At 55.0% G+C, this 24,188-nt stretch overlaps 6 protein-coding genes across 6 annotated transcripts; 3 read left to right on the top strand and 3 right to left on the bottom strand.

The window, feature by feature from the left end:
- Positions 1–262: 262 nt before the first annotated feature.
- On the top strand, positions 263–1,731 carry BZA05DRAFT_448985 (DASH complex subunit Ask1-domain-containing protein; the record flags this gene model as incomplete). The annotated part of the gene is made up of 3 exons (XM_051487304.1): positions 263–335; positions 405–511; positions 571–1,731. The coding sequence occupies 3 exons, from the start codon at positions 263–265 to the stop codon at positions 1,729–1,731; spliced, it is 1,341 nt and encodes a 446-aa protein (XP_051335347.1).
- A 176-nt stretch (positions 1,732–1,907) lies between these two features.
- On the bottom strand, positions 1,908–3,366 carry BZA05DRAFT_189891 (WD40-repeat-containing domain protein). Its single transcript, XM_051479398.1, has one exon. It carries the CDS (start codon positions 3,175–3,177, stop codon positions 2,083–2,085), a length of 1,095 nt encoding a protein of 364 aa, XP_051335348.1. The 5' UTR covers positions 3,178–3,366; the 3' UTR covers positions 1,908–2,082.
- A 1,588-nt stretch (positions 3,367–4,954) lies between these two features.
- BZA05DRAFT_411704 (elongation factor 2) lies at positions 4,955–8,101 on the top strand. Its single transcript, XM_051485028.1, has 5 exons — positions 4,955–5,199; positions 5,299–5,372; positions 5,442–6,094; positions 6,150–7,934; positions 7,990–8,101. The coding sequence occupies exons 1-5, from the start codon at positions 5,192–5,194 to the stop codon at positions 7,996–7,998; spliced, it is 2,529 nt and encodes an 842-aa protein (XP_051335349.1). The 5' UTR covers positions 4,955–5,191; the 3' UTR covers positions 7,999–8,101.
- Positions 8,102–8,910: 809 nt separating this feature from the next.
- Positions 8,911–10,360, bottom strand: BZA05DRAFT_189995 (uncharacterized protein). Its single transcript, XM_051479399.1, has 3 exons — positions 10,035–10,360; positions 9,858–9,988; positions 8,911–9,806 (listed from the first exon to the last, which is right to left on the bottom strand). Exons 1-3 carry the CDS (start codon positions 10,191–10,193, stop codon positions 9,119–9,121), a joined length of 978 nt encoding a protein of 325 aa, XP_051335350.1. The 5' UTR covers positions 10,194–10,360; the 3' UTR covers positions 8,911–9,118.
- A 404-nt stretch (positions 10,361–10,764) lies between these two features.
- Positions 10,765–12,629, top strand: BZA05DRAFT_190047 (PIN domain-like protein). The gene is made up of 4 exons (XM_051479400.1): positions 10,765–10,965; positions 11,202–11,686; positions 11,748–12,391; positions 12,450–12,629. The coding sequence occupies exons 2-4, from the start codon at positions 11,261–11,263 to the stop codon at positions 12,529–12,531; spliced, it is 1,152 nt and encodes a 383-aa protein (XP_051335351.1). The 5' UTR covers positions 10,765–10,965; positions 11,202–11,260; the 3' UTR covers positions 12,532–12,629.
- Positions 12,630–18,083: 5,454 nt separating this feature from the next.
- BZA05DRAFT_190072 (uncharacterized protein) lies at positions 18,084–19,090 on the bottom strand. Its single transcript, XM_051479401.1, has 2 exons — positions 18,923–19,090; positions 18,084–18,839 (listed from the first exon to the last, which is right to left on the bottom strand). The coding sequence occupies exon 2, from the start codon at positions 18,813–18,815 to the stop codon at positions 18,129–18,131; it is 687 nt and encodes a 228-aa protein (XP_051335352.1). The 5' UTR covers positions 18,816–18,839; positions 18,923–19,090; the 3' UTR covers positions 18,084–18,128.
- Positions 19,091–24,188: the final 5,098 nt, after the last annotated feature.

The raw sequence follows: 24,188 nt of genomic DNA on the forward strand, positions 1-24,188 counted from the left end.
TGAGAAGGTAGGCCACGAATATGGCCTGCTGGAGGTGAGTCTTTGCGAAGAGCCATTAGGAACCCATAACTTATGACCGTACTTATTATGACGATATCGTGAGCACCGTGATCCGCCGGGTAAAACCCTAGCTGTATCTCGTAACGCGAGCAACCACACCAAGTACACGACAACAAAACATCGCGACTCCACTACGGTAGCTCACCGCTCACCTTCATAATACCGCATATTCACCAATTTCCTTTCCCAGCACGGCAAAATCATGGCACAGCGCCCGCAGTCCCTAACGGCGGAACTCGAGAAGATTGAGCAGAAGATTACGTTGACGCTTCAAGGTACGTGTCTGAGCGCTGGGGAGAGAGGTGGGGTGGGGAAGGGAGCAGAACTCTGATGAGATGGTTCAGAAATCGACCACAATTTCGCCCGTGCCCACCGAATCGTTACTTCCTCGATCCTGCCGATTGTCGAGCGCTACGGCCAGGAGTCGGAGGCGGTGTGGGAGGGGTCCAAGGTCGGGCCCTCTCTGGTTGGTTGGGTGCTGTTGTTGGTGCGGTGCTGACACCCCCGAAGTTTTGGAAGCAGTTCTTTGAGGCCAGTGCGAACGTTGCCATCTCGAATTACCAGGAGGATGTAACGTACGACGACGAAGAGGAGACCGATGTCCAGCAGGAGGAGACAACGTACGCGGAGGATGCAACGTCCATGGCCGCGTCTTCGCCGGGACACTACAGTGGTACCCATAGAGTCCATGCGCACGGGGATTATACGCGGGATGAGGATGCTACACAACAGACGATGGGCGGTGAGGAGGGGCCGGAGGAGGACGAAGGGGAGACCGAGTTGGATCTGGACGATTCCATGCTGGATTCGCTGAACCTCACGTCTGCGCAGCTGCCCATGCAGAGCACGCCCAAATCCGGCCGTAGCACGGGGAGCCAGGGCTGGGCCGATATCGAGTCGCCATTCGAAACACTGGCGAAGGAGCTGACCATGAAATACGGGAGTCCGGAGCGGGCGCCACGGCAGCAGCTGAACCGCTTCCGGCAACCCACCTCAGCCGCCGCACTGGAAGCCGACTCCTCGACGCTCCCGCCGCCGCCCACAACACCACGCACCACCCGCCGCTACGCCGGCTCCCCCGACTCCTCGCCCTTCCGCCCCCCCGCGCGCACCCCCGGCGTCGACCAGGACGCAATCATGCACCGAGTCCTCGACAAGAACTGGCGGCTGCAAGCGACACCACTCAAGCCCGCGCCGTCACGGTACCGTCCCGCGGCCGCCGCGACGCCCAAACCCAAGTTTGGCCGCGAATTTGACAGCTCGCCGATCTCGTCGCCGCCCGCGCCCCAACTCCGCACGCAAATCTTCACTCCGCGCGCACTCCGCACTCCCGGCGCAGCGCGCTTCGAGGCCGCCGCTGCCCTCGCCGGCCAACAGTCCGTCAAGGGAATGGGAAAGGCCTCCGCCATCGGGAAGTACGACTACATGTACGACGACGATAGCGACGACGATATCCTCCTGCCGGCGGGCCTGAGTCCGCCAAAGACTATGCGGTTTGACCTGCCGCCGTCGAAGCTGATTGCTACGCCGGCGAAGGCCGCGAGTAGACGCATCGTGAGGGATATTTTGCAGACGGCCGGCGAGGGTGATGACACCATGACCACTGATGCGAGTAGTCCGCCCAGGGGCGGCCGGGGCCGGATGATGGACGACGACGACGATCCGTTTTAGAGTTTGTGCTGAAGATTGAGTGGGGATAGATGGGAATAGGGGTCTGGGCGTATTGTTTGTTTTTCACGGGGATACTTGCTTAGTTGCCTACTTCACGATTTGATTGGGGGCCCTCCGTTTATATTCATCAATTCGTCTTGTGATCGTAATTGCAGGAAAAACAAAGGTAACAAAAAGACAAATCAGCTGCTCTCATGCGGTTATCTGACATCAAATAATACTGTACAAAAAAACATTTCACCCGGTGTATCCATCCCTCTCCCGTAACTCACACTACCTCTGCTGCGGAGACTGCGGGGGATCCGGTGCGTGCTGTTCCGGCAACCAGAAGATCTATGCACCCGGCCATTGTCAGTGCCCACACTCCCAATCGTCAGGTAAAGAAAGAAAATTCACCACTTCCTTGTTTGCGCTTGCAAAAAGATTGGTCTTCGGATTGAAGGCCACACACGCAGCCATACTCCTGCCATTCTCTGCCAGATCTACAACTGGCTTGAGAGTCTTCTTCTCATCGGCGGGCATCGCCGTGTCCCAGACGCTCACGCCGCGATCTCCATGGCCGCCGACAATGTAGCGGCCGTCGGGCGTGAAACATACGTCTCCACCGGTTTCGGTGACGTTGGGGTTGGTGGGTCCGCGGGGGCGGTGGACGCGGTACAAGAACTTTGCGGTGTTCTCGGCGAAGGAGTCGATGATGTAGTGGGCGTGCCCGCGGGTGCCGAGGAGCATGTGTTTCCCGTCGTTGCTGAACTCGAGTTTACTCCAGGCGGGCATGCGGGGCGGGTACGAGAAGCTGCTCAGGAAGCTGTCGTCGGTAACGGTGAAGGTGGTGAACGGCTGCTTGTCGTAGTTGCGGAGGTCGTAGAGCATTATGCTCTGTGCGGTGTGCGAGGCGACGGCGAAGATGATGCCACTGGGATCGAAGGCCGCGATGGAGGGCGAGGAGATGTTCAGAATTCCGTGACAGTTTGGGCTGCGAAGATCCCATAGCCGCACGGTGTCGTCGTACGATGAGGAAATGAATTGGTCGTCGACAGGGGACACCTCGAGGCTGTTGACGATGCGCCGGTGCCCGCGGAAGTACCGGATGTAGCTATTGTCGTGGAGGGAGAGGTATCGGATCGTGTCGTCGCCCTTGGTGGAGGCGTAGACTACGTTGGTGGAGGTGTGCGTGAACTTCGCGAGGTGGCAGCCGTATTTCTTGCTGAAGAGCGTCTTTTGGTGTCGCCCGCTCCCGCAGTCGTACACCTGAAGCGTCTCATCGGTGCTAGAGGCGACGCAGAGCTCGCCTTTGTCATCGAAATCCAGGGATGTGATTTCGCTGCCTTGACTGATGTTCTGGAAGGCTTTGGAGGGGCGGAAGCGGTGGATCGTCTCCAAGAGCTTGACGGTTTCGCCGGAGTGGAGCGAGGCACTGGCGGCAGTGGGGATTGAGGGAACTGGCATTGTGCGAAGAGTGTGATGTGGGATTGGAATTGAGGAGGATCTTGTGATGCAGACGTGCGATCGCTGTGTGCCCCCGCTGGTGGTAAATGGATGGTAGAGAGAGTCGTGACGGTCGTGACGGTGGTTGGCAGTTGCGGCCCAGAAAGCAGCGAACGGGTTCGAGGTCAGTCGCGTTGTATTACATGGAAGGTGAAGGGAAGACGCGTTTTGTCTAATTTCTCGTTTAAGGCGGCTCAAACCACTGGCCTAACGTCAGGGTCCGTGGTTACTGATGTAGATACTCCAATTTTTCAACACATCTGCTGGCCATGGATATGGATGGCGCTCAGGTGTGATTCTATCAGAGGCTCTTCAGAGAGCATCAATCGTACGTGCAGCCAATCCCCATTTACGCTTGCCCGTCGTCACCAACTCCATCATGAAGACTTGAGACTTGACGCCGTGGAAATGGGATTCACACGGACTGTTTAACTGTCCGAAGCAGAGGAAACGCACAATTACATACGCCCCTCGAGTTACTAGCCAACTCTACGTACTCGTCAGAAGAACCAAAATTAGCCAAAGTTGTCCCAGGTCGGGCCGAAGCTTCTTGTGCAGAGGTTCTGGATCTCGGGCCGTCTCCAGACTCCAACTGGATATTTTCTGGGGTGGAATCCAGTACATACATGAGAATCCTGTCCTAAAGGAATCCGAGGATTCCACCTACACCGGAAACATAGGACAGCTTCATGGGAGCAATCTCGTCCCACATGATCTCAAGTGGATGCCATTGCGGGCATGGCAATACCCCTCTCGTGATAGGCCATAAGTTCAGGCAGAACTCTGAATCAAAGACCTGGTAAAGGGCACTACAACTCGCTGGCATCCGCTTCAACCAGTAAATATGGTATCTCGCAATCCGACGGCAGCAATTTCTGTGCTTGGAGAACTTCTTCGAAAAGCAGAAGATGCCTTGATATTCCCCGCTAGGAACGCTAAACCAATTAGCTTCCTTACCGTGTTTCAGACGTTCGGCGACATCAACCTTTCGCTGCGGGCTCGCAAGCCCTTACTTTTTTTATTTCGTTTCATCATCCTGCGACAGTTCAAAACACATACACCGTTTCCTGGCCCCACCAGTCACAGAGGTGCCCGGGCAAGCCCTTAAATACATGCGAGGATATTTTCCGAGCTGGCTCAGTAGTGGTCCAGTAGTAGAGTGATAGCCTATGAATCGACCGACACGCTTGCAGCGGCGTTAGAGCGATAAGAGGATCCCTTAAATCCGTCCTCATCATGCAGCATAGGCCGATATGATTGTATATATGAGTGATGTGCATATGTATGTAAATTACTTTCCAGCCTCTCCTCCCTCCTGGCGGCCGTTGATCAAGGCCATGAGCATCGCCTCTTCGCATTGATTGGAGGCGGGGAATTGCCTAGCCGTTTTGCCGACGGGTCGAGCAGGAGTGATGAGGAATGATGTCAAACTCGGTCACACCATCCGCAGCGCAAGATGCCCTAAATAGTTGCAGGCTCGCCAGAGCTTCAGCCGTTTCTCGCCTCGGTGTCCCCACGAAGCGCTCGATTGCTGGCTATGAGCCTTCGGATAGACAGGCGATGACCTCGCCGTGAGCGGGTGTTTCGTTGACAGTTGTGCTGCATTGCTCCGTGCTGTCGACTCACTCTTGCTCGTCAAGACTGGAAGGTGAGGGGTGATTATCGTCCCACCATACTTTGGCTTGCCTGCGGAGCCGCCCCACTCCGCAGTCACACACAAAATCTGCGATTGGTAATCTGCAAGTCCCCCCGGCTGAGACTAGCGTGCTTGGCGTTCGAGCCTTTTAGCCCCTCCTCTTCCCCGCTCAAGAGAACTTCCCTTCACTCTCTCCCACGATCTCCTCCCTCCCAATTTGCTTCGCCATTTCCCAGCGAGCAATCTCTAGAGTCTCGTGGTCCTCTTCCTTCGAAAGAGCAGAGACAACTTTTCACCTTCAATTGTTTCCCCAGTAAAAGTTTCAAAACAACCGCAAAGATGGTCAAGTAAGTGATGCCTTTCCCCGCTTTTCGTCAATTTTTGCTTCCGCTGCTCCGCTTCGAAAAAACGAGAAGAGCATTCAATTGACGATGTTGGTCTTACAGCTTCACCGTCGCGGAGATCCGTGAACTCATGGACCGGACGACAAACGTCCGTAACATGTCCGTTATTGCTCACGGTAAGTCTTTCCGTCGATGCTGAACGAACCGTCGACGGAGGACACATCTCTGACGTTCCCATCCCATAGTCGATCACGGAAAGTCTACCCTCACCGACTCGCTGGTCCAGCGTGCTGGTATTATCTCTGCCGCCAAGGCTGGAGAGGCCCGATTCACCGACACTCGGCAGGACGAGCAGGACCGGTGTATCACTATCAAGTCCACTGCCATTTCTTTGTACGCCGAGCTCCTCGAGGAGGACGTCAAGGACATCAAGCAGAAAACCGACGGCAACTCTTTCTTGATCAACTTGATCGACTCCCCCGGTCACGTTGATTTCTCGTCTGAGGTTACCGCTGCCCTCCGTGTCACTGATGGTGCTCTGGTTGTCGTCGACTGTGTCTCCGGTGTGTGTGTCCAGACCGAGACTGTGCTGCGTCAGGCTCTTGGTGAGCGTATCAAGCCCGTCTGCATCATCAACAAGGTCGACCGTGCCCTGTTGGAGCTCCAGGTTTCCAAGGAGGACTTGTACCAGTCTTTCGCCCGTACCGTCGAGTCCGTGAACGTCATTATCGCCACCTACTACGACAAGACCCTCGGTGACGTCCAGGTCTACCCCGACCAGGGCACCATTGCTTTCGGTTCCGGTCTCCATGGATGGGCTTTCACCGTCCGTCAGTTCGCTGGCCGTTACGCCAAGAAGTTTGGTGTTGACAAGGAGAAGATGATGGAGCGTCTTTGGGTATGTTGAGGCCTTTCCTCTATGTTTTCTGGACCGAGACTGACAAATCGAATAGGGCGACTCTTTCTTCAACCCCAAGACCAAGAAGTGGACCAAGGTTGAGCAGTACGAGGGCAAGGCTCTCGAGCGTGCCTTCAACCAGTTCATCTTAGACCCCATCTTCAGGATCTTCGCTGCCATCATGAACTTCAAGAAGGATGACACCACCAACCTTCTGGCCAAGTTGGAGATCGTCCTCAAGGGTGAGGAGAAGGACCTCGAGGGCAAGGCTCTCCTGAAGATTGTGATGAAGAAGTTCCTTCCCGCCGCCGATGCGCTGTTGGAGATGATCTGTCTTCACCTTCCTTCCCCCGTCACCGCCCAGAAGTACCGTGCCGAGACTCTGTACGAGGGACCCATCGATGACGAGTGTGGTGTCGGTATCCGCGATTGTAACCCCAATGGACCCCTTATGCTTTACGTCTCCAAGATGGTGCCCACCTCCGACAAGGGTCGTTTCTACGCTTTCGGACGTGTCTTCTCTGGAACCGTCAAGTCCGGTCTTAAGGTCCGCATCCAGGGACCCAACTACCTTCCCGGAAAGAAGGAGGACCTTTTCGTCAAGGCCATCCAGCGTACCATTCTCATGATGGGTCGTTACATTGAGCCCATCGATGATGTCCCCGCCGGTAACATTTGTGGTCTGGTCGGTGTTGACCAGTTCTTGTTGAAGTCTGGTACCCTTACCACTTCCGAGACCGCCCACAACCTGAAGGTCATGAAGTTCTCCGTCTCTCCCGTCGTGCAGGTCGCCGTCGAGGTCAAGAACGCCAACGATCTCCCCAAGTTGGTCGAGGGTCTTAAGCGTCTGTCCAAGTCCGACCCTTGTGTCTTGACTTTCATCTCGGAGTCCGGTGAGCACATCGTCGCCGGTGCCGGTGAGTTGCACTTGGAGATTTGCTTGAAGGATCTTGAGGAGGACCACGCCGGCGTTCCTCTCCGTGTCTCACCCCCGGTGGTCTCTTACCGTGAGACCGTTTCCGGTACTTCCAGCATCACCGCTCTATCCAAGTCGCCCAACAAGCACAACCGTCTTTACGTCACTGCTCAGCCTCTTGACGAGGATGTCTCCAAAGACATTGAGAACGGAAAGATCTCTCCCCGTGACGATTTCAAGGCCCGCGCTCGTATCCTTGCTGACGAGCACGGATGGGATGTCACTGATGCCCGTAAGATTTGGTGCTTCGGTCCCGACGCCAACGGTGCCAACTTGCTCGTTGACCAGACCAAGGCTGTTCAGTACCTGAACGAAATCAAGGACTCCGTCGTCTCCGGTTTCCAGTGGGCCACCCGTGAGGGTCCCATTGCTGAGGAGCCCATGCGCAGCGTCCGCTTCAACATCCTCGATGTTACCCTTCACGCCGATGCCATCCACCGTGGAGGTGGACAGATCATCCCCACCGCGCGTCGTGTGCTCTACGCCGCCACCCTGCTCGCCGACCCCGCTCTCCTCGAGCCCGTGTACTTGGTCGAGATCCAGGTCCCCGAGTCCGCCATGGGAGGTATCTACGGTGTTCTTACCCGACGAAGAGGTCACGTCTTCTCGGAGGAGCAGCGCCCCGGAACTCCTCTGTTCAACGTCAAGGCTTACCTTCCCGTCAACGAGTCGTTCGGTTTCACCGCCGATCTCCGTTCCAACACCGGAGGACAAGCTTTCCCCCAGTCGGTCTTCGACCACTGGCAGGTTCTGCCCGGTGGATCTCCCATTGACGCCACCACCAAGTCCGGACAGATTGTGCAGGAGATGAGGAAGCGAAAGGGTATCAAGGAGGTCGTGCCCGATGTCAACAACTACTACGACGTAAGTTATCCCATCATCCGGTTTCGATGTTTTCCAACACTGACTTATCTTCCAGAAATTGTAAACGGGTCTACGGGTCGGGTGTTTTGCTTGGTTGGTTTCTTTAGGTCGGGAAAATACTTTTCTTTTTGCTGGGGTTCTTTAAGGTTGAATTCAGTTGTTCTTCACCTCGTGACCCTATGAAGTGATTTAGTGATGATGTCCAAACCAAATCTTAAACGCGTGCCATCTATTCGCCGAACCAACATACGGTAGGTTGGAATGTTGTAGTCCAATCACCGGAAGGAGGGACCAAGTAGATACTATGTTGAAGGAAGACCGGTTGACTTGCGAGTCCATGGATTCTGTCAGTGGCCGTCTGCTTTTCGGTCATTTCATACCGTTGGTCTCGTTCTTAATGCTTGTCGCTACAGCCACCGGTTCTTATCGCGTGTCTGGCATTCCTACCTGATATCTAGAAGTCGTGGCGATACTGCTTTTGGATGTTTCCATGACACTTGCACTCCGATTTTCTACACAAATGTTTCTTCACATCTTCACTCTTCACATCTTCGCGTCCTCACGATCTCTCCAAAGAATGCACGGCATGATAATTTTATTGCCTTCCTGCCACCATTCCCATCTCCCTTATCCACTCCTCACCGTCCCCCACGAACATCGAACATCGACTCGAGTCTATTCCCCACCCTTCATATTAGCTTTCTATCCCGACCACATCTCTCTCTCCTCCATCTCCGTCGTACGTAGTCGGTGGGTGGGGGGTATGTAAACGGGAAAATCAGATCAAGTGTAGATTTAAGTTAATCCACATATCCGTCCCAAGTCCTCCGCAAGACTGCAGGATCCCACACCTATCCCGGCCGAGACCGGAGGGGGGATGATGGAGCCTGCGGAGAACGAAGGGACATCGTTCGGAATTGCAGAACTCTAAGTGCTCATCATTTTGGCGGACACGTGGTGTGTCCGTTTGTTTGGGGGAAGGGTAAGAGGAGGGGGAGCGTGGAGGGGGGAAGAGAGCGGGGAGGGGAGGGAGTCGTACCGTTTGTTGTGCGTGGTTGTGGAGGGAGGGAGAGGTGGGATGGGATGGAGGTTTTTTTATGCTGGTTGTGTTTACTAGGGTCTTGGCGTATGGAATGGCACTCGTTTATTAAGGAATGGATGTAGTTATGCGCTAGCTACTCTAGCTAGCTGTTCCACCCATAAGTCGCGGCAAGCCGACTCTTCAGATGTCTCGCGGCGGTGAGCACCTCCTCGTCCTCGATATTCGCGCCCCTCTCTCCACGCTTCCTTACAATCTCGCTCGGAATCCCGCCGAGCGGCGTGCTATCGACCGGATGGCAGAAATACGCCATCGAGTACCGCTCCCCCGCCTGGTCCCCCGGCGCGACCACTCTGTGCACAGTGCTCCGCAGCAGGCCCGCGGTCCAATAGCTCAGCAGATCCCCGATATTGACGCATATCGCCTCCGACACGACGGGGACGGGACTCCACCCGCCGCCGGGGGAGAGTATTTCGAGGCCGCTCGCGCCGTCGTGCTGGAACAGTAGCGTGAGGGAGCCGTAGTCACTGTGCGCGCCCGCGCGGATGTCGCTCGATGGGTCGTAGTCGCCGCTGGAGATGGGGGGGTAGTAGAGCAGCCGTAGTATGGAACCCGACGGGCCGTTCGTGGACGTGTGCGAGGCGGTGAAGTATTCTGCGCCGCCGGCGGAGGCGGAGATGGATAGTGCTTGCGCGAATAGTCGGAGGAGCCGCCGAGAGACGTTGGCGCAGAGCGTCGAGAAGTGCGCGATCGTGGGAAGGTGTGGCGACAGCGTGGGTGTGATCGGTTGTTGCGGTTCGCCGGATTGCGTGAATTCGCCGAAGTTCATGGCTCTGGCATATGTCAGCTTCCCCGCGGATGTGCCGGGGAGGGGAGCGCTCTACTGTTTGAAGTCCCCGCGCTTCTGGTTCGGTGGATCCAGGGTTTCCGAGAGCATTCCGGACCAGCCCTTGTTGTTTGCGGATATGACGCAGCTTGCTTTTTCGGATTCCGGGGAGGCAAAGAATTGCTTTGACTTTCGGGGTGTCAGCCAAAGCTCGTTAGAGAGTTAGATGGCATACAATTTTGAACATCTCATCTACCGCCTCGGGAGTAATCTCGGTGCCAGCCATCGTGATGTAGACGAACCCCAGTGTCTTTGCAGCTTCGAGTAGCTGTGCAGCACACTCAGGCGTGTCGGTGAGCGTTATTATGTCGAGGGAGGCGGCGAGTTTGGGCATCTTGGAATCGATCTTGTAGCAGTTGAATAGGAAGAGGAGGGTGAATGGAGGTGTCACGAGTATGGGTAAAGAACTGCCAGCAGTTGCAATTCAAGGGACGGGGCGACGGTATACAGTCATCACTACTTACCAACCGCAACGGTGATCGAGTGGAGCTCACTTCTCCGCGTAGTGGGGTGATAAGATAAGGCGGAGAATGCCGTCCCATTCCGCAGAAGCCCCCAAAGCGAAGCTCCTGTGGAGGCTGAAGCCCGGAGTACCGTATGTATGTGCTGTATACAGCTGAACCGTCGCATCTGCCCCCCTCCCCAACGACAGCTTACATGCTCTGGCTATGGTCCGAATGCATTTAGCCAACGTATGGATCCCTATTCGCGGATGTCTGGAGAGACCCGGTGTACTCTACACTGAGGAATTAGGATACCGATATCTCCTAGCGATTTACAACGCCGTGTCGGGTTCGCATGAACTCCCGGGTTGTTAGCATGTGCCTGAGCGTGCACTACCAGGGTGCGGAAAGTATCGAAACTCTGTTAGTGGGGAACTTCCGCTCAGTTGGCCCCGCGGACGTCACAAATTCCTGGCCCCAAAATTGACCGGGCTGTGACGATTCGCCCAAGTGGTGTCCGCCCTTAAACCACGACAGCTCGGCGCCTGTCCTCCTATTCCTCCGCGTAAATCCTTCTTCCACCCCGTCCCTTATCCTTCTTCCCCTCCCTCCACTGCGCCCTCCATCCATTCATCTCTTCAGCTTTCCCCTCATTTTTGAGTTGTAGGTGTCCATACGATTCCTTCTCGTCTCCAGCGAGCGCATTTACCCGGCCGGCCGCTCCTTTCGTTCACTTCGCTTCCCTTCCCTTTTTCGGACCATCGTGCACAGAAGCTACGGCACTAATCTCCCCGCCAAACTTACCATGACTGTCGCAATGCCTGGTTTGAGTCCTCATCCTGCCTCCTGCACCGACAGTATGATTGTCACCTCCGCCGCTCGTGCTGATAGCTCGCCAGTGCCCAGCGCCCGCCCGGGAACCTTCGATGTCTGGTCGCAAGCGAACGGCAGAGCCCAGATGCTCCCCATCTCGGTGCTCAAGGACACGGCCATAGGAATTGAAGCCCATTACTACCTCCAGAAGGCTCTCGCGTTGCAGCTTAAGGAGCCGCTCGTCTCGGCCCTGGGGGGATTTCCTTTCGGTCTGAAGCAGATGATTCAGAACGACATCCGCGAGTTGCGCGAGAACAGCATCAAGCCCGTGTTCGTCTTCAGCGGACTCCAGATGGTGCCGACGGAGAAGCCGTTCTCGGTTCCTGATGACTCGGCGAAGCTTCGGACCCGTGCGTGGGAGCTCTATGACAAAGGACAGGCGGTGGAGGCGGTGGATATGTTTGGTCAGGCAGGCGTCATCACCGTTGTGGAGCTCTTCCGAATCGTCATGAGGATTCTGAGGGATGAGAAAGTTGATTTTCAGGTTTCTCCCTATGCCTCATGGCCCCAGGTAAGGTTTCGTCCGTGCAAGCTTCGGAGTGGGCTCCCCGTGCTGACTCGAAGCGAAATAGCTGGCGTACCTCGAGAAGACCGGCTACGTTGACTCGATTTATGGAGGGTCGGATCTGTTCCTCTTCGATGTCGAGAAAGTCATCGTTAACTTTAACCTTGGCACCGGCCACTTCTATTGGGTAAACAAGGCGAGGCTCCGGTCCGATCTGTTGCTCACGAACGACCACTTCGTCGATGCGATCCTTCTGTCTGGCTGCTCGTTCTGTCGCCCGTTCCCCCCACTCGAGAACTCGCAGCAACAGTTCTCGGACGCTGTCGCTTTGATCAAAAGGAACAGGTCCGTTGGAAACGCCATCAACTCCCATCCCGACCAAACCGAGTATCTCGACAAGTTCAGGAAAGCGCGTGCGGCCATCAAGCACCATCCGGTCATGACGGAAGATGGCAAGGTCGAGCAGATGAACTTCCACGAGTCGCCCGCCGATGTGCAGGACTTCATTGGTTTGCGCCTGCCGGAGGAGCTTTACTTCTATCTGTCCCGCGGAATGATCGGCTCCCAGGTCATGGATATGATCACCACTGGAGAATACATCCAATCGCCGCCACTGGACGGAAACGAGTCGGACGAGTACAAGAAGTTCCTCAACGAGCTGAACGTTATGAGGACTGAGTCGCTTTCTCTCCTCTCCAAGTCGATTCACAGGTACTATTTGAATCGCGAGGTCAAGGTTTACAACTGGTTTGACCCGGCGCAACCCAAGACTCTGGTTCACAAGGACATTGCCCACCCATCGGAGGTTGCACAGAAGTGGAATGTGCGGGAGGATGTGTGGGGACCAGTGATGGACAAGCAGAAGGTAGGGCCCAGGTGTCCAAGTTTTGCACGCAGGGCTAACCAAGAGACAGCAATGGGGGGAGTTCGCCTTCTGCATCACGTCACTGGAGGATGAGTCTTTTGCCGCTCAAACCGTCACTCCTAAAATCCCAGAAAAGGTATCCCGTCCAGTTTGGCGATCATGATTCGGTGAACTTTACTAAAATTACACACAAAGCTACTGGACTCGGAAGATGAGATTAGGGTCAACGCCCTGTGGCGCATGTTCCAGATGCGCGGATTCGTTGCTGGGGAATCTCACAGGCTCACGTCGTGGGGTAAAGCGTTGGTTGCCGCCATCAAGAATCTGGACACAGAGGACGAGTCTCTGCTCATACCTCTTTACATCGCCCTCGAATTGTTCCGCATGAAGGCATTGAAGCCGGACAACTTCGTCCCGACATTTTCTGGTGCCCCATCGCGCGGCTCAGGTGATTTCTCAGTCTGGTCATTCTATGGGCGCCACTGATAAGTGTTTAGATGAGGACAAGGCAAACACCATGCTGGTGTCCCGCGTCTGCTCATTGGTCAACATGGATCATAAGAACATTGGGTACACTGGTCCTCTGAGCCGGAATATGCTGGCTTTCAACGGCTTCAGCCGTTCACTTACCAGGGAACTACGGAACTTTGTTGAGATGACGCTGGTCAACATGTTGATGGCGGGCGATGTGGACAGAGAGAGCAGGGACGACTGGGCGGAACTGGGTCTGAAGTACGAAATCCTGGGCAACTCTACCTCACTATTTGACCACAGCTGACACACCCTGCCTCTAGGCTGCCATTCATCGACGAAGTAAACTCGTGTCTCGGGATCGCCGCCAAGACGTATCTCGACGAGCTCTGTAACGAAGCGGAACCCACCTCCGATGACCACAAGAGCAAGCACATGGGCAAGTTGAGGGAGATGATTCCGCAGGCCGTCGATATCGTCGGCGACCTTGAACTCGGATTCAGGGTTTGGGATGGAGTAAGTCTTACCATTTGTTCCTTCCTTCCCCGTGTGTGTGATGCACGTACTGACCAAACCCAGGTTGTGGCCGGCATCAAGGTTCTCGTGCAGGAAGCGACCATGGAGACCGAGGCCAAGCCGTTCCTTGCTGCCGACAAGTGGCTGCAGGGCAGGAGATGATTTAGTGTGTGTGTGTGTGTGTGTTGTGCAATATGAATACCTAACTTTGCTTTCAGCTAATGTAATGTCATTCGATTCACATGTGGACGACAGAGAGGGAGAGTGATTCATTCATTCACTCTCCTTTTTCAGGGTTGTACTACGGGGTGCGGTGGATATGGACGGGTGATCTGTTTTGAGACTAGGAAATGAATATCTTTCTAGTTCTTGACTTGTTTTTTTCTTTCAGACTGGGGCGTGCGTGACATCGGGGATGATGGTTTTGACCTTTTCTGTTGATCTGCCACTGTTGGGTAGACGGAACATTCCCCACCAAACAGGCCAGATGAGCGGTATGCCATGCATTGGAGCCCTGCGCCTAAGGGATATGGAATATGACCAGTGCTCGAGCTCACTGCATTCGTGTGCGCGGGCTGCGTGAATCCTTCGATAAAGCTCTGCCTCCTGCGCACCCACTGCCGCCCGAATATCAAGCCCAATGGCCCAGCGAGGGCGAGGCGAGGGCGAGGCTTTCGACCACAGGCTTGGAATATCTGGGATCTGGCAAGAAGGTGCTATTCAATGTCGCTGAGCCATAGAAGTTGAAGGTGCTATTCACTGTTGCTGAGTTACAGAAGGTTAACTAAGGTGCTGTTCACTGTCGCCGAGCCACAAAATACCAAGCCCAATAGCGAGGCGAGGCGAGGCGAGGCGGGGCTTCCAATTACAGCCTTTGAATATCTAGAATTCGGCTGGAAGGTGCTATTCAATGTCATTGAGCTACAGGCTAACAATTATCTTTTTTTTGTGTTCACTTTGGGTGTTACGCCTGGGTGAAGTTACATCGAGTGATATCAAAAGCAAGCAGACCACCGCATACGCGGTTTCGCAGCCGTGAGCGCTCCTACCCAGCAACTTCCCCAACGACTTCCGCACCTCCGTCGTGCCACTTCACCCTTCACCCAATAGCTCTCCCCCCCAGGTCCACAAGATCCACACAGTGCTTCATACAGCAGGTTGACATGAAATACACTCATCCCCACCACGTCCACTTTGGACCTTGCCTTTCCGGCCAGTCAATCACCTACCTGCCTAGGTAGTCTTTTCAAATCTATATCTGCACACAACACAAGCACGCCTTCTCGCCATTGTGACTAGCTTATGACTCCCGCCGCTACCACTACCACTACCACTGGCATACGCCACTGCTGCCTGTGCGCGTTCCCGCGTAAAATCTTGGGACTTTCTGGTAAATATGGTAAATACTGTGGGGATATACGGCAGCGTGCGTTCTGTGGCTTCGAAGACCTGGCGGACAGCAGCAGCAGCAGAAGAAGAAGCAGCAGCAGCGTTGGTACTGGTTGTTCGCGGTTGGCGGCGTAGCTGGAGTGTGACATCGTTCCACGGATGGACTGTTGTAAGAAATCGGAGCACAGTGCTATTCTCCCAGCGGATACAAAGGACATCGGCCGTAGATCCCTGTTCAACTTCAGATGGCTTCACCACCAGCCCACCAAGGCTATTCCAAGCCTCCTTCAAGTCCGACTTCATCTCAACCGGCAGCTCTGCAGAATCAAGACGGATAGTGCCACATGCACCAATTTGGTAGCTGCGTAGCACTCGCAGCAAGGGGACCGTAGTGAAAGTGTCGTCCATATAGACGATTTAACGATGGTCCTCGGGATATTCAAGGGAACGGCACAGCTAAAAGATCGCCAAGCCAGGGGGTGTCGACTCTGTGACCTACTGCTAGAGACCGTCAATCGAGTGGTGGATGCGAGATGCGTATATCCAGTCGAGGGTGTAGCCGGCATCACAGATAGCGAGGATCTTGTAGCCACCAGATATCGGTTTGCGGGGCATACGAACGGTAGTGTTAGCGCTGCTGCTTCCTTTGAACCGTACAATCATCTCGTCCGCCGCTACGTGTGTGCCGGGGAAATACAACTTCTGGGATCGCCGACGGAGGTGGGAGGAGAGAGGCTCGCGTTCCGCCGTCCAACTTGGCTGCCCCGGCGGTAACGCATTGAACTCGTCCGGTGGCAGGGAGATGTAAAGATACCGCCTGATTTGCTGACATCTATGGAGCGAAAGCGAGCTCTTTGGCAGATTGACCAATCCTTTGTTTCAGTAGTCACCACGTCATGGTAGCTTGACTACACCCATCAAGATAGTTGCACCGAGAAACCGCTTCAGCTCGCCAATCGTCAACGGCTTCCATTTCCGCTGCAAGGGTTGGAGGCGCGATGGAGTTCGACTCCGCCTCGACTCGGCATAGAGGTTGGTAGCGATTACAATCTCGTCGAGAATCCTTTCGCCCCAGTAGAGTGAGAAGATGGCCAATGGCGATAGCTCTGTGTCCTTAGGGACTCGCGGTTCACAAAGATGCTCGGGTTGCCGATGCGATAACGGCGTGAAAGTTTCCGCAGGCGCAGTGGCTCCTGACTCCTTGTTCTTGTTACGTCGGTTTCCGGAGGCTGAGGAGAGTGGGGATCGCGCACGTTTGGTAGGCATGGTGGTTGGCGGGTTTATAGAGGTCCCGCACAGCTCATGAGATGAGGTTCGATGCCGATATATGCTATACTGTTACTGGCCTGGCGCTCAATGCTACTATAATTCATAGCCTGCAAACCTCATCCAGGCGTAGCACCCAAAGGGATAGTTATGCGATAGGTAATCGGTGAAGTCCAGGTGCATCATGGTATAGCACTCGGATCCGACCCCCTTGGAAGTTGGGGTAGAGTATTTCCTGATACCTGCATAGGAAACCCCGTCCCGATCCACAACTGATTCTGCCAGCTAGCTAGCCAGCCAATCTACTCTGCTGCTCAGTATGCCATAACGCAGCATATCACTCGTTTTGTCATATTTTGCGTGTAGTCGATGGTGATATCTGCTACATACGAACGAACGAGCTCTTGCCAGGTTTCAAGTGCACGTGTGTGTGTACGGTTATTGGGAATCAAAAGCTTGCACCGTATTATTGAAATTTGAACGATCCGGTCCAGTAGGTACAAAATAGAGTATTATGATACACGGCCGAAGCCAAAGCCAAAGCCAAACAAAACGCCCCCAACTCCGAAGACAAGAAAAGAAAACAAAAGAAAAAGACCACAAAACAAAAGAAAGAAAGGCAGAAAGGCAGAAAGCCATCTAAGAGCGGCCGAGATTAACTATATACTAAGTAGGTACCACTACCACAACCTCCACCCCCTCGGACTCTTCGTCCTCTTCGCCTCCAGTCCACCCAATCCGGCGACCACAGAAGACTTCCTAATCTCCTCGATACTCCTAGCAGGGCTCGCCGAGCGCGAGGCGAGCCACGGGAGGGGACTCTCCCTCCTCCCCGTGCTAGTGCCGGTACCCGGTCTACTATTGGGGGTGGTAGACCTCGGCGGCAGCTGCGGAGGTATACCCTCGAGCTTTGCGAGGTCCAGCTTCATGGGCGGTGTTTCCGTCCACTCTTGACGCATCGCCTGGCGGGAGATCGTGAGTGGGTCGGTGGCGGCGCGGTTGGGGTGTGCGGGTGTACGGCGCGCCACGGGTTGGTGCGGCGAGCGCGAGGGGGTGGCCCGGATTTCAGTCGCGGAGCGGTCGGTGGAGCGCGAGGGCCGTCGGTCGTCGCTGGGAATGTACGCGGGAAAGTCGAGGTTGGCGATGGTGTTGATGCGGCAGGAGATTACGGGGGACATGATTTCGTTGCTGGTGTCTTTGGGGATTGTGGCGGTGGGTGGAGGGGGAGGGGCCGTTGTCGGCGGTGGTGGGGCGATGATTATCGTTGTGGGCGTGTCGCAGAAGTATTCGTCGTCGTTGTAGTCCTCCGTCCCATCGACGATGCTGATGCTAATGACACTCTCGTCGTCATCAATGACTGTTACGCCGTCCCAGTTGGTCGCCGTCTCGCAGGGAGATGTGGTGTCTTCGTCGTCGTCGATGCTGGTTTCCGTGCAAGACCGTGTGGTCTCCCAGTCGTCCTCTTCATTGTCTGCGGCGTAGCTTTCGTAGCCTGAACGGCCGTCCTGACGCTGGCCGTTGCGGATGGAGGACCACCGGGTTTCCTCCGTGAACGCATCGGTGATGCAGGACTGTGGGGATACCGCGGACAGCGGCTCGGAAGCGTCGCGGACTGCCAATCGCTGGATCGGTGCCCAGTCGATCGGGCTATCGTATAATGCCGAAGTTCCAGCTTTCCTCGGACCTGAAGATATCATGTCAGCTTTTGTTTTGTGGTTCAGCAAGGAACGAGAAAATAACTTACCAGTCTGGAGCCCTCGCAACTGGCTCAATCTTGATGATACCGGCACCTTACTGCCCCGTCTCACGCCACGCTGGCGTCTCGGCAGCACTCCTTGCCCTTGGATGTGATTGTATAGCACGTCGTCCAGCGCAAACGGTATTTCCCTGCTAGCCGTTGAAAGCGACCGGTCGAGGCCGTGGGATATTTCCTCCGGCGACTCATTCTTTTCCTCCTGGAGCACTGGTACCCTCCTCCTCCCTCTCCTCCTCCTCCACCTCCACCACCACCTCCTCCTTCGCGCAAAACCGCATCCTCACCACCTCCGGCTCCGCCATAATATCCAACCGAAAATTCTCCGCCGTAGCCGTGAGCGGCGTATAACCGTCCGAAGTCGGTGTCCCCGAACTGCCGCGCTCGATGACCCTGTTGAGGGCGTTGATCATGTCCTCGACGGACTCCTTCTGTTCGCCCCAGTACAGCTCTTGATTTTCCACCTTCACCTCGGGCCACTCTTGCTTTTCCACCCTGACCTCGGGCCACACCACCGGCACCTCCATCTTCTTCTCCTCCTTTGCCTCTTCCTTCCCAACATTGCTTCCCGGCGCCATCCCTAGCACTCTATCGAGGGCATAGATCATGTCCTCGACGGTCTCCTTCGTCTCCTCCCAGTACAGCTGCTTCTCATCCCAGTATAGCTGGTTCTCTTCCACTGTCGCCGCCTCGTAGCTCTCGGGCGCAGCTGTAAGCGGCGTGTAGATGTACTGTCCGATGATCTGTGACACTATCGAGGAGCACGATAATGCCGAGAGCTCGTTGTTGTTATGGTAGGGCTGGAGAGTCGAGTTTCCTGGGGTTTTTAGGCGCGGAAGGCTCAGTCTCCCCGAGGATGATGAATGAGAGCTCATGCTGCTGACGGGACTGTAGAGGATCTGTGTTTCTGTGGAGCCAGGAGGGTCAGTCATGAACATGAATTCCGACCTCGGCGAGATATCCTGTAGAATGGAGAACAAACCTGTGGCCATGATGATGAATGTATAAATGAACGAACGGATGAACGAATGAATGAATGAAAATGTAGAATCTTCAGTCCAGACCGAATAGAAGCGACAGTAATGCAGCAGCTGCGGACGAGCAGGTAGGCAAATGGACAGACGGACGAGCAAGTAGATATCGATATTCCAAAACACAGGAGAAAACGGGATCCGACGGTTTATGTACGTACCGCCTTCAGGCCGTTTTACCATGGGCAGGCCACATTCCTGCCGCCTCGATCTCTGGCAGAGGCAAAACAACCAGGGATTCCCGCATCACCTGCTGAATCCCGAGCGCCACGGTGAATTGCTCACGATCCCGAAAAACAAAGCATGTAGCCGGGGGGGAGACCAAGCAGGCCCATTGGCTGCAACGAAGATTGTTAGAGAACAATCCCTGGTAAGCGCGCAGGACCAATGGACCCAGGAGGAAGGGACCTCACTAGGAGCAGTAGGCAGATTAGCGCACGTGGCGAAGCCAGGGCTGGTAGGTCAATATCTACTCCACATAGCGAAGTTGTTAGCCGGCTGCTCAGCTAGCCATAAGGCATGCGATTTTGATTTTCGCAGGCGAGGAACGCCTCCGTACCTACATCACACGACAAGGGCTCTATTTCCCGGGCTTCCCGGTAGCCATACGATGGACATTTGTGAATGATGAGCAATTATTCGTGTGATTTGGTCTTCAAGCAGCTGAATGTGGATCTGGATCTGGCTGTGGCTGTGTCTGTGGTGCGATCTCGTGATGTCCGTCGTCTCTGCGGAAATTGAATGCCCTTCCCACCGAGAACACCGAGAAGCGGAAAGAGGCATGATTTCGTTGAGTGACGCGTGTTGTTTTCCCCAAGCATGTGCCTCTTGCCGCCAGCCCAGCGTCGAGATTTCGCGTACATACCTGCCTACCTACCGAACCGCCCACAGGGGCCCGGGTTCCTGCGTCTGGGTATTGCAGTCATCAAAGTCAATGCCGGCGCCGTTGTGGTCTGCGGCTATTGTATCTCCCGCCTTTGAAGAGGAAAATGAAGCAGGATACTTTGCGGATCGAGTCGTGTAGGAACTATGGGGAGGGACAGAGGTTGGTTGTGGGGCAGTGGCTGTGGCTGTGGCTGTTACTCTACCCTATGCCCCAAGTTTGTACGATATGTACTCCACATTCCTACCTATCATGGCAACCATTTCCACAGTCCACTCTCCTGCTCTAACTACTACTCGCACACCATCTACCTTCACCGAATCATCTCAGTTGTACCCATCATCTCTTCCGTCTGGATCCGCAGTTGAACGAATCCGGCATTATTCCTCAGCCGAAGCCTCACGAAATCTCTTGACTAAATTCGCCATTGGACGAATCCCACATGATTCCCCAGCCACGAAATATCTCGACTGGATTCGCTGCTTGACAAATGTGGAATTCTTCTTCAGCCGAAATGTCACGAAAATACCTACATACGTCTTCCTTCAGAGAACGCACATACATAAGTGCTTGGATATGGGTAACCCAGAGTCTCAGACGACTGCAGAGTGCATGTCGTGCATGCCGCACAGGTGGGGCGCCCGGCGGGGCGTGTAGGCGCTCCGAGGATCCCGCGTTGCAGCATTGCAGCTCTCCGTGGTTCCACGTATGTAGGAGTCCCGTTACTACCGTATGTAAAACGAACCACCGGAGTACTACCCTAGCCCCAGCGCTTAGAGTAGATATGTAGAGAGGACAGAGTTCTTCAGGAACACGCAGTACGCATCACGCACCACGCATCACGCATCACGCATCACATCGCATCACATCACGCCAAAACAGAAACAGAAACATCTTGAAGAATCGGGCAGAGTGTCGCGTGGCGACTCCTTTCTGCTACCTACTCAAGGTAGCCAGCCACTCTGGGTAGCTCACGGCGAGCTGTAACATGTAGTTGACTATCGGCGCCACGGACGGCAGGAGAAGGCAGGAGACGGCATGGCAGCGCAGGGCAGATTCTTGCATGTGGCCAATACCTACGGCAGGTACGGTATGATCTCGTCCTCACTGCTCAGGCGTCCTCGGTTTCTCCGGGCTTCGGGCTCTAGCCAACGAGCACGTACATATTCTACATATATCTCTAGATACAGATGGACAGCGCAGCAGCTCAGCAGCCGCATGCGAGTCTCGACAGGACCGGTGGCTTCTCGCTTTTCTTCATGTTGTTTGGACTCCGCAGCTGGTCTGGTCTGAAACGTGGGGTCGGGAATTTCCACTAGCATCATAGCATCGCCCCTTCCGCCCGGAACCGGGAGCCAATCCTTCGATATCTTAGGACGGACCTCCAACCAGCCTCCCCGCGAGAGCCAATCATTCAGGATTCAGGAGCCCATCATCCGTTTTCACGACGGTTTGCTGGCTCCTCCATCCTAGCTACGACTTTGGCAACCACTCACCCCGCATAAAAAAACTTCACCATCTCGGCCCTCGGCGGCATGGTCGCAGGTCGCTTTGGCGTGTAGTTATTCTGATCAACAGGCACATACTTCATACATACTTTCGGTGATGTATAGACCCGGATGTGGGCGCACTCTCCGATTGGATATCTACATACCTACAAGTGCGCAGTGTGAATCGTGATGAGACTTGTCGGAGGGGCAAACTCCTCAAAATCACAGTGTAGATCGCGGGTTTTTTTCCTCAGCTTTGGAATTCATCCTGAATATCAGACACCTGCTCTTAAGGCATTTCGGCGGTCGGGTCATGCGAATATGAGGAGTAAGTAGAGCAGGATGTAGAGTATGTGCATACCGAAGAACCGACATTCAAGCATGATTTTCTCTCTCTTAGGGACAAATACCGGCATGTACCAATACATACCGGTATGGTGGCTGAGATTCAAAAATCGCTAGTGGTGCAGGAAAGCGTTGAGTAACGAGCTGCAACAGTCTTGCGGCCTGAAGAATCCGCGAATAATCAACAATGAAGTCGTGACTCGTTCTTTCCCATGACGCTAACGGTGACTGGTAGAGCGTGTGCCTGCATGTGTAACCGCCGCCCCTGGGTTTCAGAGTGCGGGCGGACCCCACTCCTCACGCTCGGAAGGGGAAGATCATACTCTACTCCGTGTCCTAGTAACAGCGATTCGTGGCAGTCAGCACCTTGTTCCACTGTTCACTATTCCAGAGCTTCCGTAAAGAGGGGACGGCCGCTTTTGCAATATGCATTGCCTTTATGAGTGAGGCATACTAGGTAGCTGTAGCGCTACTGCCCCCGACTCCCGCGTCCCGAGTCGCGACTGTGCGGCGCATGTTGCGGAATCCCTGTGATCTTCAGTATGTAGGCGTCGCCGCCGCACTTCTGCGCTGCGTGCGCGGCCAGAATGAAACCTACCTGTGTACGGTACGGCGGGCGGAGCGGCTTCGCCGCCGGCCTGCGTGGAGGATCAACATAGGTCCTACATAGTAGGACCGCGCCATCAATGATGGATAATGATGGACTGCGGGGTTCTTGCGCCGAGTGATCGGTGGGTGATAAATGTATTGTACTACCTACTAGGTATACAGTACATCAGCCACTCACCGGACCATGAATACATTGGGTAGGTAGTGAGCAGGTGCCAGCTGAAATCTTGAGGCGCCGTGCTCATGCTCATGCTCATGCTCGTGCTTGTTCTCTTATCCTGCTGCTGCTGCCTTGAGCTCGAAGGGGCCGTCGACACTTCTGACTGCAGAGATATCGTTCGACGGGGGACAGTCGGGTACAGCGCTCGCGCAGGTCGAGTGCACACCGCGAGTGATTCGCCAGTGGACGCAGGGCGAAGCGAAGCGTATGAGTAAGACCAACCGCCATATTATTGGGGTACAAGGGTGGTACTGTGGTATCAACAAACGCGAGCTTGGAAGTTTAGGCCGCGGGGCATCGTCGTCGCCGTGATGGACTGTGACGGACTGTGTGTGAGTTATCGATACCTATCACTCGGACTGCCAGATTCACAAGATTTGAGAAAAAAAACCCATCCCCGAAAATAACTACTCTGCGCCGAGTCTCCGAAGCTGGTGGGAGATTTGCAACCCGCGAGAAATGAAGCCAGCCGGGTGACGCGTGATGAGTGGCCCAATCCCACGGCCCCAACTCCCGAATATGTACCTGTATTCTCGGAACAGCAATTACAACTTCAACCTGCGGTAAAAGTCCGACACCAGGCACGGATTATCAAGGGGTTGGATCGGGCCGGATGAACTCGGATGAACTCGGCTGCGGACACTCGAGTAGGTACTGATGTAGGTAGGTAGAAATCAGTGGGCCCGAAAGTGCACGCAGTCCATCCGATATGATCTCCGTTATCAACCATATCATACACACTTCCCCCTCCCCCCCTCCCCCGCCCTCGCATCCCACCTACACCACCCCCACAACAAACCTTGCCGCATCCCCCGCATCCCTCTTATACTGCAGATGCTCCCTCCTCACCACGCTCTGGCCCTCACAAACCAGATCCTCCTGTCTACACACAACCAGCTGCCTCTGCCCCAGCACGCCGGGGAAATCCCTGCAGGATACCTACCTCCACGTCAGTCCTCGTATGGATGTGTGTGTATGGCGGCAGCGGACTCACATCGGCAGCGTAGTCGTTGACGCCTTGTACGGCGACCTGCGCAGCCCCGCCCATTTCCTCGGCCAGCGCAGAGAAGAACGGTGGGCCGGCCGGCGATCGCGCCAACGTTCCCGGCCTCGCTGGTACCGCGTGCCGCGGGCGTAGATTACGGTTATGGATACGGTGCGCACACGCCGGCTTCGACGTCGTTGCGTGTGTTGCCGCCATTACCGCCGTCGCCGCCGTCGCCGCCACGGCCGAAGCCGAATTGCGGGGAGGGGGAGGATGGAGGGCAGGAGGAGGAGATGCGGGAGGATGACGATGCGGAAGTACATTCTCGGAAGAATGGAGATTATAAATTTGAATGGATTGCGCCAGGCAATGGATTAAACTCCGTGAAGGAAGCGAAGGGGAATGTAAAAGGTGCTGGAGATGCCGAAGGTGCTGATATCTGGGGAACAAATCGTTCCCTTTATCAGCGCCATCCAAACCTCAGGTCCTCGGCCGAAACGTTCACCAGAACCATCACCGAGGCGGACGCCAAACGTCAATCGTGAGTTTATATTCCAGTTGCAGTTCACGAAGCGGCTCTAGGTACATTATACATATTGGCTAACAGTGAACGTTGGCATCGCCAAATCGAGGTGCAGCATGGATACGAGACCTCAGACACCCCGTAACTACCACCTCGTCGATG

The sequence above is a fragment of the Tricharina praecox genome (assembly GCF_024521635.1).
Source record: "Tricharina praecox strain CBS 144465 chromosome Unknown BZA05scaffold_36, whole genome shotgun sequence".
Taxonomy (NCBI): domain Eukaryota; kingdom Fungi; phylum Ascomycota; class Pezizomycetes; order Pezizales; family Pyronemataceae; genus Tricharina; species Tricharina praecox.